This window comes from Carcharodon carcharias, chromosome 25, assembly GCF_017639515.1.
Source record: "Carcharodon carcharias isolate sCarCar2 chromosome 25, sCarCar2.pri, whole genome shotgun sequence".
Taxonomy (NCBI): Eukaryota; Metazoa; Chordata; class Chondrichthyes; order Lamniformes; family Lamnidae; genus Carcharodon; species Carcharodon carcharias.
Genome location: NC_054491.1, coordinates 15,218,256 through 15,235,357, shown reverse-complemented (window position 1 = coordinate 15,235,357; position 17,102 = coordinate 15,218,256). Strand labels below are relative to the sequence as shown.

Below are 17,102 nucleotides of genomic sequence, written 5' to 3'. Positions count from 1 at the left end.
AAGAGACGAAGCTGAAAGCAAAGCACATCTCTTCTCACACCACTGAAATAATATAATGCTAGATCCAATAGTACGGTGTAGGCAGGTTAGAAGCAAAGGGTCTGTCAGTAAGTAGAAACCAGAGTACATTTTTTAAGTAGTCACAGCAATTATAACTAATATTGAGGTTGTCAAGTCAGCTATTTCAGGCACCCATACATGACAACAGCATGACTTTTCCCAACCCAGTAACAAAGCTTTTTACATTTGAGATCCACACAATTTCCCACACAAGGTCCCAAAGGCTTAGCCCCTTGTACACAGGTGAACAGGTCAATATCATGTACATTCAACAACTCCTCAGCAGCCTAAGAAGTCAGCAGCAAGACTGGATGCCTGCTCACTGTCTCACTGATTACATATTTCTGCTATTTTCTTGCCCTTCTTTTTGGATTCCCTATCCTACTTAAGTAATGCAACACTTCATTAACTGGCCCAACAATGATCCAAAGAAAGTAAGGGGGGGAGGTTTGAGATTGTCATGCAAGCTTGGCACATCCAATTCCAGATAGCAGGTCCTCAAAATAACAAGGATCCTCTCAAAGCTAATAATTCATGTTCTACTGCGCTTGCAAACCAAAGCATAGCAAAGTAGACGAATGCAATCCCTGCTGGCATTTCATGGAGCAATTACAAATGTGCTCCAATTATACAACACATAAATGGAACTTGTGGGCAAGGATTTTATCTATGCTTCTGGTTTTAAATACTGTGCTCGATTCAATTTGGTTATATGGCATCTGATGTGCTGCAATATGAAATAGCTCCACTGTACCACACACAGCATGTATTCTGCAACTGCCATCCGATTTGTGGAATTGAGAAAAACGTCTAGGCAGCCACTCAACTGGCAAAATGAAAATGCCTAAATATATTGCCATTAAAGTGTTGTTAAACTCACATTCGCAGAGAACATTTGAAGTTGCAAGCTCCAATATATTGTGTCTCACAGCAATAGGAGAAACTTTGCATCCATTTTCTCCCCTATACTGCAATTTGCTGATTCCTGTCATTCTATCAGAGTGACAAAGTGAAAAGAAGATAAGAAGGGGATGTCCTGAAATCTACACTTGCACACCTTCCAGCAACTACAAGTCACCAGCGCTTCTGATCAGAATATAATGTCTGCTATGTCAAAACCTACAACAGGAATGGAAGGGAGATTAGGCGAGTAAAATCAGACCAAAGTTAATATGAAACTACACATTAAATTACATTGTTAAAAAATTACAACGTCTTTTCTTTGAAAACATTTTCTGATTATTTTTATTCTTGAAGTTTTCAAATTCTGATACAAAGAAAAAATCTTTCATTCATCAAATGCCTTACATCTCTCAGAAACATCTCAAAGGACTCAACATGAAATCAATCACCTTGAAGAACAGTGAATATTACGCAGGAGAATACAGCAACCATTTTGCTCACTGAAATCAGCTTTATTACAATAAAATAAATAACCAGTTAATCCGTTTTTGGTTGTATTATTTAAGGGAGAAGAAGTGACCAGAGTACCTGGGAATTCTCTGCTTTTCAGATAGTGGCAAAGGGCCTTTAATATCCAGCTGAACCACAGAAACAGAGAAAGGCCCTCATTAACTTATCATTCAGAGGATAGCACCTCTGGCAATGCAGCACTCCCTCAGGACACCACTGGAATGCCAATAGAGTTTTTGCAATCAAATCCATGAGTGAGGAGTGCATTTAATTTGCTTTCTTCTCACTAGAATGCAGTGCCATAAATTAGCTTCATAGCTCATTCATGAGGAGTGCACATGAAAAAATTACAACAAACACCATTACATTGTCAATTTGATTAAAAAGGGAGGAGAACTCTAGATAGAGTTTATTACTAAACAGAAACATAGTTACTTAGTCAACATCAACCTAATTTTATAGTGAGGTTTTGCATTGTAAGAGTGGGCGCTACAACAATCTCACCATTTAAACTGAAGTGTTACTTAGTGTATGATGTAAATTGAGGTCATATTAGTTTCATCTCATTACTTGTTGTAAGCACTAGAATATATAATTGGAAAGCTCAAAAAAATTCTCTGAAAATGAATGTAGTTAATTTGTTTAGAAGCAGATTATTAGACACCCAGCCACCTTCCTCAGCTCCTCCATCATTCCAATATCTAATGTGGGTTCATGCAATGCCTCAGTTCACAGCTTAAGCCTATCTATACTGCTGCCTCAGCCACGTCTTCCTTCTGCTCCTCAACTCTCCTCATATTCATGTACCAACTAGGATCCAGTCTGCAGCTTAAACCCCATCACCCCGAACCTCATCAAGCCCATCTCCTCCATGACACCCACCTTCTATGCCCTCTATTCCTCCCCCCCAACGCTGCTACCAACCTGACTCCTCACTACACAAGTACACAACTACCTCTTCTCAACAGATGTTTACTTACATCATCAATGTCTCATTTCAGTCAGGCTGTGGTCCATCCTCCATTCAAGACTACCATCACCCTCCTGTTTAAAAAGAGCAGCCTCAACCCTTTGTTTTCTCCTAAAAATGTATCATATCTAACCTCCTTTCTCCCCTCCAAAGTTTTTGTATGCCATCATCAGTCAACTCTGTAAACATTTTTTTTTAAATACAGCATGCTCATGAAACATAAAACAAAGTGGTACTAGTTGCATATTTCTGTAACTAAGAACAGTGGTGCCTACCGTAAGCAGGTTGGATCAAAGAGTTATTTCTGTTATGCTGAAAGGGTATAATGTACAAAAGATTTGTATAAAACACTGATCAGGCTCCCATTAAGAGTATTGGGTGGTTTTAGGTCACCCATTATAAAAAGAACAAATAGTCATAGGGAACATACTGCATGGGTTCCATACTTTGATAGCAAGGATGTAAACTATTGTTATTAGGATATTCTCTGGAACAGCTTCACGTTTCTTGAAATCTTACCATCCTCATCCTATCCCCCACTAAGTCCTACTCAGCCAGCATTCCTGCCCTTGCCACCCTCCACTGCCTCTCCTTCTCCACAAACTGAAATTCAAAAACTTTGCACTCAGCTACATGTCTCTCGAGGACATCACCCATGCCTACCTCTGCAAACTTTCTGAACAATGCAAACCAGCAAGCACCTCCATTCTTCCGATTCTGGGCTCCTCTGCAACTCATCACATGCCACAATCAAACAGCAACTTCAGCTGCCCTAATCTCAAACTGAAATGCTGTCCCTAAAGCTATTCTGCTAGCTGCCTCTCTGCCATCTATAGAAACTTCCTAAATACCTACCTTCTTCTCCACACCTAAGATCTAACTCACTGCTCAGTCTCCATTTCAACCCGTATAAAGCACTTCGAGACATTTAACTTTAAAGACATCATATAAGTGCTATTTTTATTACATTATATCGCTTACTTGGGATTGGATCAAGATTGGTCAATAGCGGTATCATTTTCCAACTATAGGTGAAAACAGTCTGGTCTCTGAAGGTGAATGCTGAAAAGATAAAACAAGGAGCCAAATGCCATCTGTACATATCAGCTTGAAAACTTTACCTGGGATGCTTTTTCTAATGGTTATCTCTTTTATTCACATTGTATTCTGGATGCATTTTGAAAAATATGAAAAAATTGTATTCTGCTTGGAAAGTGATCAACTACAATACTATAGTCCTTTTAACAATAGGCCGCATAAGACTTTTAAGCTATGAGGGCATCTTTGGCATCATTACAGTGACCAGTACTTTTGTACGGACAACACATTTCTGTTAAAAACAGAAGCAATAGATCTTAATTTTCTTGGTATGTTAGCTCAATATTAGAAAGATAAAAAGTAATATATGGAATATTTTGAGATTGGAAATACTTTCCACACATAAATAAAAAGCTAATGGAACCTGAACTCAACTTAGCTGCTATTGCAGGATACAGCTGTGCATGGTAGCAGCTACCATAACACTCAAAAAACATCTTCTGTCATCTGTTATGTATTAGAAACACATTTTTACATCATATATCTATCTGAGAGCTGCAAAATCATCAAATGACTTGCTCCTAGCCCTTTGCATCCTTTTCTGTTAAAAACTGTACACACTTGGCTTCAACCTTTAAAATTAGACAACTCATTTTTTATTTCAGACTATTTATATCAAATATAAATTCTCCATTAGATAAAATATGTCAAAATGCAGCAAAGTTACCCAGACTTCTCCCTCTTTTCTGAGAACTTGCAGCACTCTGTCAGATTTCTTGAATGTCAAGAATATTGTTGTGTCAAATTGTATGAACAATTAAAAAATGTCAGAGCAAAAATTAATTCAGTACGTAATCTAGGTACAATCTGAAGGTTTGTTTCTGATGTCATTGCATCGATACTAACTGAAGGGGAGGAATGAAGACTGGGTTTTTATTAGCTTGCCACCTACCAATCGCAACTCAAACAACACTGTTCACCTTCCACTTGGACACACACAAGATCAAATTTCAAAATCCAAGGGTAAATATAGATAAGAAAGTTGAATGTATTTCCCTAAAACTGTAAAGTCTAATGTGTGGTTTGCACATTCATATCTTGTGCCCTCTAAAAAGAGGTACAGGATTGTTTGTGCAATGTTAACAGGAGAGAGAGACTTAATCCAAACTTTAACTTGGTAAGCAAATCAGCATGGTGTGGCACTGTGGCACTATACAGACCATGGAGACTCCAGGTTCAATCCATAGTGTTATTGAGTTAAGATTATCTAAGCTAGGTTAGTGCAAGAATTCAACAATTGCTCAGAGTCTCTGGGCTAATAGAGGATGGGGGAAATCTAGCCAATGTACCAAGGACTCCTGCTGGAAGCACATGGAAATGGACATCAGGAGAGATAGGAATAGATAAAAGCAAATAACTGCGGATGCTGGAAATCCAAAACAAAAATAAAAATAAAAATAAATCCAAAACAAAAATAATAATAAAAATTAAAATTAACTGTGTTCCTCTCAGCAGATGCTGCCAGACCTGCTGAGTTTTTGAGACAGGAATAGACTTGGTTATGACATCACCATAGGTGAAATGGCCCACCGATCAAGGTAACAGACCATTACAACATAAATAAAGCAATTTGGAAAGAATAGATAAATGGAGAAAATTGCCATCTGTTCTTTTAAATAAGAAATTCTATAAGCCTAGATAACCTTCTTACTGTGATATATATTTGAAATAGAGCATGCTCATGAAACACAAAACGTTATATGCTGAATGTTCCTGTAATGATTGATTAAATTTATTTTCTATTACGTTGAAAAGGCATAGAAATCAAGCCGGGAAATTTGTAGAAAACATTATTAGACTATAATTAAGAGCATCACGTGTAGTTTTGGGTGCCCCATTATAAAAAGAACGTTAAAATCAGAGGGAGCATAGAGCATAGAATCTCAAAAATGATAGCAGGAATGGGAAACTATAATTATGAAGAAAGATTTGAAATATTGGTCTATTATCTAGTGCAGAGAAATCTAAAAGCAGATTAGATTGAGGTTTTTAAAAAGTTGAAAGGTTTCTGATAAAATAAATAGAAAGATTGTATCCTCCAGTTGAGAAATCAGTGACAAGGGGACATCAATTTAAAATTATTACTAAAGGAGCAAGAAGAGGTTAGAAAAAAATATTAACGTAGAGGCAGGCACTGATATATTTTAAGTGAAAATTGGATAAATATTTTATGCAGAGGAACACACAAGACAATGAAGCGGTAAAAGGCATTGGAATTAATTTTGGACTGTTTTAGCACAAAGCTGGCATTGGCATGTTTGGCTGAATGGTCAGTCTCCTGTGTTCTAAATGTCTATGGTTTGATTAGTCCTACATGGCTTCTGCTCCCTAATGGAAGTTTCTACACCTCCACTCTTCTCCAGGGTCAGTTTGTCCAATCTACATTATAAATAGCTACTGACCAAAGACTGCAATGAAGCAACGACTGACTGCAGCTTTTAAAGATGCCAGCTCTCAACAAAGGCCACCGGATTTAGAATTGCATCTTGGACATCTTTTATTTTATCAATTAAGAGGAAATGCCTTCACTAATGGCTGGTGCAGTTAGAAACCACAATGCTTTCTTTTTTTTAAAATCTGTATTTTTCTCTTTACTGGGAACATAGTTCAAAAAATAAGCACTGGCAGGACAAATTAGAAATTTTCAAACTCCTATATTAGTCCCAGACATACTACAAACAACAATCCATTTCACCATGTATTACACATTTCCAAACAGCAATAGGAAGATCATCATCTGCATCATGCAGAGAGTGAACCTTTACCAAAGGGATGCTTGGAAAATATTAATAAAGTGACCCACAAACCACCAGAGTTGAATATAATCTAATTTCAAGTAATCTGCTTGGCTTTGAATGAATCAAGAGGAAATATAATTTCTGAACTGTAAACAGCATATTTTTGATCTGTTCTTGGGATGTAAGCAAAAATTTATTGCTCGTTCCTAGGTGGACCTCCTTCTTGAACTTCTGTGGTCCTTTTGTAATGGTGCTCCAAGAATGGTGTCAAGTATGAAATCCCAGGAAATTGGCCCATCAATGTTGAAGGAACAGCAAAATATATCTAAGTCACGATGGCAAATACTTACATTACAACCATAGCATCAGTGTCAAGGAGTTTCACATCACTTTAATTCTGAGCCTGATCTGTGTCAGAGACCAGCCTAACACTGAAACTAAGTGAAATGTCACTACACCTGGAAGAGCAAATCTCTCATTACACCACACTTAGGAGTCAATTTGGCCTTCACACCTAATTTACACTCCAAGTTTAACATTAGTGTGAAGCAATTTCAGTATTTTAATAAAGCTGTGAAGTGTGACTGTACTGTAGAATCAGAGGTTGATGCTATATTTGTTAATGATACATTTACAAAAACTTGCTTTCCACTGTGATGCAAAGTTGTTTATAATCAATATGAAAATGGTTAAGTAAACAAAACAAAATTTTGTGCCTCAAGATAAAAAAATGCAGTATTTATGAAATTCTACAACAGGCATCTGATGACAGATTACATACACAAACTTGAATTGTATCATCTCTTCCCTCCTATACTTGCATATTTTATGATTTTAAAAATTAACAGCATAAGTCTGCTAAGTGAAATTGGGCATTATTTACAAGCTAAAACAATCTGGCAAACAACTTAGGCTTTATTTGGTAGTTCTAAATGTTTACTTTCCAGGTAGTATTACTTTCAAAACACAGAAGTGGACAAAATGGTCAACAACTTTGCATTCAAACAATGTATTTTCCCACAGTTAAATAGAAATAAATAGCCTTGATCCCAAAATTCAAGTTGTAGAATTTAGTTTCAGACTAACAAACCATTTTTACTTTGACACCCTCTAACCACTGTCATAGTTGGCAATACACAATACATATGAAAATAAACTTCAATGGATCATTTTGCTGTCTCTTATAATGCTTACAGAGATGGTAGTATAGTGGTAATGTCAATGAACTAGGAATGCAGAAGCCCAGGCTAATTCCCTGGGGATGTGGGTTCAAATGCCACCATGGCAGCTGGTAGAACTAGAATTCAATCAATAAATCTGAACTATAAAATTAGTCTCAAGTAAAGTGACCGTGAACCCTCATCGATTGTTGTAAAAACCCATCTGGTTCACTAATGTCCTTTAGGAAAGGAAATCTGTCATCTTTACCTGGTCTAGCCTACATGTGACTCCAGAGCCACACCAATATGGTTAACTCTGAAATGGCCTAGCAAGCCCCTCACCTCAAAGGAAATTAGGGATGGGCAACAAATGCTAGCCTTGCTAGTGATACCCACATCCTATAAAAGAATAAAGAAAAAAGTGTGCTTGCAAACCAAATTACTTTTTCTCTATGCTATTTATCACCTTTTAATGTGCAAAGGAATAATGAAACAGCATGCAAACAGCGCTCTGGGTGTACCTACCCCGCAGGGACTGCAGCAATTCAAGGCAGCAGCTCACCGCCACCTTCTCAAGGGCTAATGGAAATAGGCAATAAATGCTGGCCTAGCCAGCAATGCTCACATCCTGTAAATGAATTTTTAAAAAATTCTTATGAAGCAACCAGTTACTGTAAACCAAGTTCAGAACATCTGGTCCACACCGGTGGACTCCCACCTATATTGGATAAATCTCTAAAACAATCAACAAGACATGGGGCAACTTTCCAATGGCATATGTACACCAACATGATCTCTTGCTTGAAAAAAGATTTTGTTTGCTAGCTTGAAAAATAACATTGAATGTTGGCATCCAAGTTCATCTTCAAGTCTATGGCTTCTGGTGATATAGAGTGAAGTGAAGCTATTTATGAAGGGAAAGATCTTAGCAAGCCATTGTTCACAAGGTGCTCCAAGGTTTGGCTAGTCTTTCCAGTCACACATCAGCCTATTGGAGTGAAAGATGGCAATCTTCAATTGGTCCTGTCCTACGTTACAAGAGTGTTAACATTTCATAAGTATTTAATTGGCTGTTTGAGATGTTCTGAGGGTATAATAGGCATTATATAAATGTAACATTTCTTCAAAAGCTCCAACATATACTCATCATGTAAGCATACGAAAAACAAAAGACAGGGATGGATCTATGGGTCCATTCAGCCAGTCCCACAGAAATGTGAGATCTGTGCATCACTATGTATACATTAAAATGCCAACAAGGTGATCAAATGCCAATCATCAGCCTCCCCAAGTTCAAAAAGCAACACACTCAACATCCCTAAAATAGATTCACATTGAACAACAACAGGTTGATGGGTGGAAGGGGGAATGACGATATATAATTAACGGAAGGTGCAGACCAATCCAAACTGGTTGGCATTGTTTTGATCTCTTTATCATATTTCCCTAGTAAGCAGGCTTTATTCATTATTTCTACAAAGAATAAAGTGTAATCCTTACCGGAAGAGACCAGGAACATTTACTACAGTTGGAAAATCTATCACAATATTCTGACATATTGTAAAATTAATCTTCACTGTGACATATAAACCCTGATAATCTGATAAATCACACAGAAAAGAGCTAAATCTGAATAATGAACTTTACTGAGGTGTTTGAACACAATTCACATTTGTAGTGTGAGCTGAAATTCTACACAATATAAATTATTTTATTCACTTTTTCCACATAATCCCATGCAGTGTGAAGTCTTTTTACTTAGAGTGAGATAATTTCTTCCTAAAATAGTTGATGTCCCTAAAGGACGCTTCAATACAGCAAAATGCTTTGCAAGGCACACAGGAAAAACTAACAGGCTTTTGAAAGCAAGCTGGGGTTGAAATGGTAAAACAGAGGGATAGGAGCTCTGGAGGGCATAGGCACAATAGCTAAATGAACAGCCAAAGGCACTGGAGCAGAGAACTGTGACTGGTGTTGGAGAAACACAGGGTTCACGCAGGGACATACTGAGATCACTGAATAAGATAAGTGTGGCCTTAGAGGGATTTAAAAACATTGACAAGGATGTGGATAGCTAGTGGATAGCCCAAGGAATTATGGGAGCATGAGTTAGGACATGGACAGCAACAGCAGCAGTCAAAATGAATTGTAGTTTGTGGAGGCTGGCGTTGAGAAGCCAATCCTCCTGGGATAAAACTGTGAATTTAGGCAGCAGAAGTAGTTAGGTAGAGATGGAGTCAGATGCTATAGAGGCAGAAGAAAGTTCCAAAAAAAGGTAAAGAGGGCAACTACCGCAGCCATGCTGTGTTAACTTAATGTTATTACAATTACGCAGCTCTTCCTTGAGGCTTCTCCCTGCCTGACTGACAGTCTGTAATTAAAAAGCTCAAAATGAATCTTTTTATTACGAGCTTCCATCTCACTAAGGAGGCTTCAGGCCAATCAACATCCAACAACATGCTCTGAAAAATCCATTCACATTTGGCAGCTGTGACAAATTCCACCATAGCAGTTCTGAAAATCCACAACATTCTAAATAAAATATCCCACAACGTTTGAAAAAAAAAAGTCAATTCGCCCTATCGCCCAATGTTAATGGATTCTTTAAAAAATTCCCAGATCCAGAATCACATCTTTGCCAAAAAAACTAATCAGTTCCTCCTTGGGCCATACCCTATATGTGTACCAAGTTTCATTGAAATGCGTCAGTTTGTCTGTCTGGAAACATTATAGCTCTAAAACTAATGGTGAAAACATTACCTCCAACCACTTTCAGTGGCAGAGGTAATTAAGCAGCAGTATAGTTTGGGGCTTAGCAGCAACCCAGAGTGCCACACCTCCAGACTTAACTGAAGTGGTATTGAGGTTGAAGAAGTCAAGATCTGAAACATGCAGGTACTGGTCAATGCTAAAAATAGCATCAGTTTTGCCAGCTCTAAAACTGGAGGAAATCTCAGCTCAGGTCTTAATATTGGTCAGGCAGTTGAAGAGTGCTGCAATAACCTCACGGTCAATGAAGGAGGCACAGAGATTAAAATGGGTAGCACCAGTTGACAAAAAATTAACGTCATCATCATGTACTAGAACTAGTTGGAAGGAATTAGTTTACACATAGCATTTTTTTTTATTTTCGCATTGATCAAAATTTATAAACTGTTTTAAAAATAAAGTCCACATAAATGAGAAGGATCATGAGATGTAATTGGGTAGCACTTGGATAAGCAGTGACAATAAAATAATCACAGGGGAGTTCTGATTTCATAATTCATGAACATAAACTTCAAGTATTTTAGAAAATTGTGACATTCTCACATATAATTTTTGTAATACACTAATATGCCATACACTGCATTGATCATGGGTTCTAGGCTGAGGCTGGCTTGTACTCTCCCTGTACCATACCCCATTCCTCTCTCTGTCCAGGCCTGCTGCTATCCCCACTGCTGCCTCTTTATCCTTCTTGCTCTCCCTGCATAACAGAAAAAAATCTTTAAAAATCACACGCATATGCTCTACCTGTGTGCACAATTGCAGAGTCAGTGATGTCAGAGTCAGACCAGTAATGATGCAGGAGCAGCAATTGTTTCCCTGGAAACACTCAGAGGCAAGCAGGCTGGCTCCAAGTGATAGGGATTTCTGACAAAAGGAAAATGGGCTTACAACATTAACACTGATCCTGATTATGGACTTAAGTCGCAAAAGTTCTAAGTTCTGAATTGATGAGTATTGTGCAGATTGTCGCCTTTACTGCATTAACTAAAACCCAAGAAATTATGGCACAACCTGCTTTTGCCAGCATTGGTCCAGATCCCTGTCAATCAAACAGAGCAACATATGATTAACACTGCCCAATAATGGTGGAAATTGACCCTCTCAGAGTTGCATTATTACTCTTTGCCTTTGAACTCGTTAGAAAGTGGTGCCAGATTACTGATGGTCAAATGGACTATTTGAAAGCAAAAATGCAGTACTTTAATTATTATTGGATGATAAGCTTGCTCAAAATAACCAATTTTCTGCATTTATATTCTTCATGCTATCACTGAAGGACTATGTTTATAATGTTCTCATGACAACATTGCAAAAATTGACTCCACAGTAGGAAAATACTAGATTACTCCTCTGAATTAGAATTTATTTAAAATAATTGAATAATTCAATATTTATCCCAAAAAAACAATTTTGAATTAGTAGGCAACGGTATTAATTTTTCAGTGTCGCATTAGCATGGAAATTGTAATGGCTTAATTGAACGTTAACATATAAATATAACTTCTACAAATTTCTCTGACTACCTATCAACTAGTCAGAAAGAGCTGTGGCATTTCCAGCCTTCATTACACTTCAAAACTCATAATACCCCTGTACCTACGAATCCCGCTGTGACTAATACAGATCTTACTTAGGGCAATAATTGGAGAGTAAAATAATTACGGTACTTAGTCTAGATTTTTTAGAAGTCTACTTCACATAAAAATAGAAATTACTTGGAGGTCAATTTAGAAGTGTGGAAACAAACGCAGCCCAATCCAAATTGGGGATGTGTTTGGCATCTGTTAACCTCATACCTGTTTTCAATAGCTCTGTCTCATTACATGCACCACTAAGACCGTTCTGGTCAGGCATATGCCAGCAGAGCTTAAAGTCAACATTTCACCAACATTTCCTCATAGAAGCACGACAATGTTTCACTGGCTTTCCTCCCACTTCCCTGAAATCAAAATAAAATCCTTACTTGGCAATGCTACAAAATGGAACATTCTATCTCAGGGGCAAGAAAAAAAAAACTAACATGGGTCTTTATCCTACATCAGGAAAGTAAATTTAAAGTAATCCAGTCGGAGTAAGCTGGACAGCAGCTGTGAACAAGCCGTGATTTGGACCACCTCTCTTCATTTCCCACTTCAAAAAAAAGGATAGTGACAATGGGCTTCACTGTGGGGTTTATAACAAGAAGGAAAAATAGGAGGGGGAAAAAAGGCATAATTGTTTCCTAACATCATATATTGGAATACCCTCAAGCTTTTCATCATGCAATATCACTTCTGCACCAAAAACATTATAAGATTATGAAATAAATTCACTACTTTGAAAACACTGATAAGATTCTCCCACACCAGAATAGGATGATTCACTCTGGGTCACTCTTGTTCATATCCTAGTGACCGAATACAAAGCAGCATTGGCAAAAACCTAAGAGCAAGTCACATGCTTGCTCTATCAATCAGTCACAAATTGATATATATCTCAGGAAGGGGAAATGCCAATTTTTTTTGGGGGCGGGGGGAGGAGGAGTAGGAGATAGTAGTAGTAGTACTTTTTTGTCAGAAATAAGTTATGTTCAAAAAACTTCCACAAGTTATAAATAATAGTATACGTACATTTTTAAAACATCACAAAATGTTAGGAGAGAACTCAAAATTGATTTAAAAAATAAATTTCCAAATCTAAATCCTGAAAGTATTGGGGATGGAGATCATACAACCATAATAAATGGAAGAATAAATCCCATCATGCCATAAGATATCTCTACATCACAATCACAACGCTACTGTCAATCAACGAAGCAACACTAATAATAATTTTTGTCCATTGTTAACTTTGTTGACTAACTTTATTCACTCTCAATTAACTGAAGCTAAAATCGACATGCCTGGCTGATGCAGCTCTAGAGAAGAAAGAAGGTTACAAACTGTCTCTTAAAAAAAACAATGCCGGTATTTTTCAGGTTGTACTCAACTGCCTACAAAATAGAGATTCTACCGCTAACAGTAAACACGGTGTGCCGGCAGCATTATGAATTAATCCGCTGCTGCAATACAGTGCAGAGATTTTCATGCGGAAATCTCTAAGATTACTAAACTCTAAATTTATAGATGAACCACACAGTAAACAATTGTTGGCAGAACTCCTAGCTTTCAAATACAGGTAAAAGTGTTGGTGGTCGATACATAAGTTATCTTCAAGCTGTAATATTATGTATAGAAAACATCTTCCCAACTATTGTGTATACATCAGTGCAGTAGCCACATTATATCACCATGGTCCAGCAGACTTTTTAATGGGCACTTATTTCAAAAACAGTTGACTAAGATTAACCTTAAGAAAGGCATTAACAAATCAGTCTCCTGGCTGGATGCCATACATTAAACATTTAAGTTGTTACTGTAAAGCAAGACACCCCTTAGTATGTTGCACAGAGTCATTTAGAATATCCGATTAACACCAACTATTACGACCAATGGCATTATTTCACACAAGTGCAATTTTATCATTGGCTCATATCTTAGAAAAGAAAGCAATTCTGCCTCTATTTTGTTCAATATATAAAGGGAAAATTAATGCAGCATACAAATAAATTTACTGATTATACTAATAGATTAAAAGCTTCTCCCATTTTTGGATATGTCATAAAACACAGTAAAATTAAACTTTACCAAAAAACAGTTCACTACAATATGGAAATGCAATGTTCAACCTATTTTAGTGGTAGTATAAGCCATTTTACAAACTATGCTGCAGTATGTCTGCTATTCTATAAAATTTGAAGAGCTACAGAACACAAACTGGACGTCTTAGTCTTCAATCTTTACTAAAAAATATTAATGCACATCAATTGACAGATGGTTAGCACCCCCACCGTTCCACCCCCGGTTTTTGTGAAATCTGACACCTATTTCTCCATTAAATATTCCTAGCAAATCAAAAATGTTCCATTTTACTAAACAACCGACATTTAATGAGTAATTTTTGCCCCATACAATGAGCGATTACAAGAAATCTACCAGTCAATAGTAGTTGTATTCAACACACTAGAAATGGGTAAATGCCCAAATTGCTCCCTGAAACTTAAGTACTGTAATTACACCTGTAATTGAGTCTTTTGAGATCAATTTTACAATAGTAAATTATTGCCGATCCCTGCAAGCAGCAATGGTCAGTATGCCCAAATATTATTTGAAATAAACTATAAACATGATTCGACTTTGATAAATCCGTAATCAATGTTTTCATTTCACGAAGTGACAGAGATTGAAATTAACTGGATGTTTTAATTGAGTACAGGTTACTCACTTCAAAGTGTAGGATCCAGACGGGAACACTAGCCGTTAAACAGTCCCTGAAACTTCTTCTAAAACTTATGGGAAGACAAACACTTTCACAAGGGACGGGACGGGGCTGGTGTGCAAAGGGCAGGCCGAATTGACAGCTCCGGCCTGGCCTGGCCTGGCCTGACCCCCTCCGGCCGGACAGTGTTACATGAAAAAGAAAAAAAAAGGACTTGAGTGTAACATTTCCACACCAAAAAAAAACCCTCTTTTGGCTGGACCGAAAGAGAGACGGACAAAAAGAAAAAAAAAGGGGGGGGGGGGTGGTGGTGGTGGTGGTTAAACCTCTCTCTGCTCTTAACAAAACCTACACTGAGGAAGGAGTGTGGTGGGGGAGAAAAGGTAAAGTTGGGAGGGGGGGGGGGGGGAATGGAAAGAGGTGCACAAGACATATTTCCCCGTCACTTGCTCCCAATGACAGCTGTCAAACACAGACGGGACTGTGTAGTCCCCCCCCCCCCCCCTCCCCTACCCCCCGATCCCTCCCTCCCTCCCTCCCTCCCTCCCTCTCAGAAAGATCCACAATCTGTTTAAAAAAAAGACCCATTTCCCAGCTCAGCAGCAACCGGGGAAAGAGGGTAAAGCACCTTCCCCTCAGCAGTCTAAAGAGGGAAGGAAGGGGAGCGGGGGGGGGGGGGGGGGGGGGGTGGCGGGGGGTGGAGAGAAGAAGCCAAGAGCCATGAGAAGAGATGATAGAAGTTGGGAGGTTATTACTTCAGGTGTGTGTGTGTGTGTGGGGCGGGTGGTGGTGTAAATGTGACCGTAGATATCTGTGAGATATACAGAAGTCTGTGCAAAAAAAAAAAAAGGAGGGGGTAGAAGGAAAAGCTTTTGAATACGTTACTTTGGCCTTGGTGACGATGTGAGTGGCCAGCTTGACCACGGCGAAGTTGCCCTTGCCGATGGTCCTCTCGATCTCGTAGTAGCCGATCCTGGCCGGCCCGGTTTTGTGCGGCGGCTGAGGAAGGTTCCCGTTCCTCACGGCACCGCTGGACGCCATCTTGTCGAAAACAGCAGCGAGAGCGACGCGCTCGCCCGCTCGCTCGATCGCGCGCGCACACGGCGGAGCTCACGGCGCAGTGAGGGAGGCGGGGGAGGGAGGGGGGGGGGGGGGGTGTTGGAGGGGGGTAGGGGGGGGGGGGGGGGGAGAGGCAGGGGCGGGGGCATGGGGGAAGAGGGGAGGGGCTTGAGGCGCGCCCTCGGCGCCCTCGACGTCCGCGCTCCCGGCCGCGCGCTGGCCCCCTTCCTCTCTCTCTCTCTCTCTCTCTCTCTCCTCCCACCACCCCCCCCCCCCCGCCGCCCCCTTTCCTGGCACCCGCGGCGGTGACGGTGATGGAAGAGCCGGGAGCGCTGACGTCAATGCAAATGAGCTGGAAGTGGCTTGAAGCTTGTGTTTCCTTTTGCATCTCAGTCAGGCACCCATTCATCCAGCTACTGTATATACTGTAGTTGGGCCGGCTTGATTTACCATGTAACTGCCCAATTATCACGCTGCTACAATTCACATAAACCAACTTGAAAGTTTGCAATTTTTAAAAATCATCCATTTCTTTTTTTTTTCCTCTCTAAAATATTTTATGCCTCTGCAGCTCAAATAGATACAAAAAAGGCTGCAAATAACGCCAGCCAGCAATGAGGAAAGTTAATGTTATAGGTGAGGCCACTCCAACACCAGTCTCCGCTCATTGCTGATGTTAACAGAAATGTTTTGTCTTTCCTGCATTTTCTGCTTTTATGTCAGATTATGCTCTTTCTTTCCGAGAACTGAAAGTTCCTCCTTTGAGACACTCCTTCAAGTTTTTGGCCATCTGTCCTAATATCACCTTTTGTGGCTCAGTGTTGAGTTTTGCCTTATAACGCTCCTGTGAAGCTCCTTGGGATGTTTTATTACGTTGAAGACACTAAAATAATATAAGTTGCCGTGGTTACTAATATTTACACCCCTTATTTCCCTTATTCCATCCTTCCACCTGAGACCTCAAGCTTTTTAAAACCCCAGCTTTGAATTACAGTTAAAAAAACAACAGCTCAGAGGCCGCAAGTTCCAGTCCTACTACGGTATAAGCAAGTTGTGAACCTGAATTCATAATTCTGACAACCTGTTCAACACAGAAATGACCATGCCGTCTAATTGCTATTAAAAACACAGCTGGTCCACTAATAAATATCCTTTAGGAACTTGCCACTTCTATACATGACTCCACATTACATAGCCGTCCCTTAATGCCTTCAGGATAAATGGAGGTGAGCAATAAACGCTACCTTATCAGTGTCATACACATCCCATGAACAAAAATAAAACACTCTTTACTAATTTACCTATTTTAAGAAAGCATATTTATACTAGTATATTATTACCAGCAATTAACTACAGGCTATCTTCAATTAAGAAAAGTGTTTCACAAAGGTTTTTTCAGTTTCATTACAAATATGTGTCACTCGATTATTATCTAATTGCAACAACACCTCACTTTCCCGTGATGTCATCATGGTTAAAATGTTACACAGTTTTTTTAAAAAAAAATCCATGATCCAGGTGAGCCTCCATAAAAGA

The 17,102-nt window shown here is 39.0% G+C and overlaps 1 protein-coding gene across 3 annotated transcripts in view; it reads right to left on the bottom strand.

Annotated features, from left to right (window-relative positions):
* The window catches only part of sik3 (SIK family kinase 3), a 313,609-nt gene extending 298,005 nt beyond the window's left edge, over positions 1-15,604 (bottom strand). For all 3 annotated transcript variants that reach the window (XM_041174165.1, XM_041174167.1, XM_041174166.1), the window contains exon 1: positions 15,393-15,604. In XM_041174165.1, the coding sequence (XP_041030099.1) occupies positions 15,393-15,548 (156 nt within the window). In that variant the 5' untranslated portion in view covers positions 15,549-15,604. The remainder of the gene's footprint in view (positions 1-15,392) is intronic.
* Between the last annotated feature and the right edge of the window lie 1,498 nt (positions 15,605-17,102).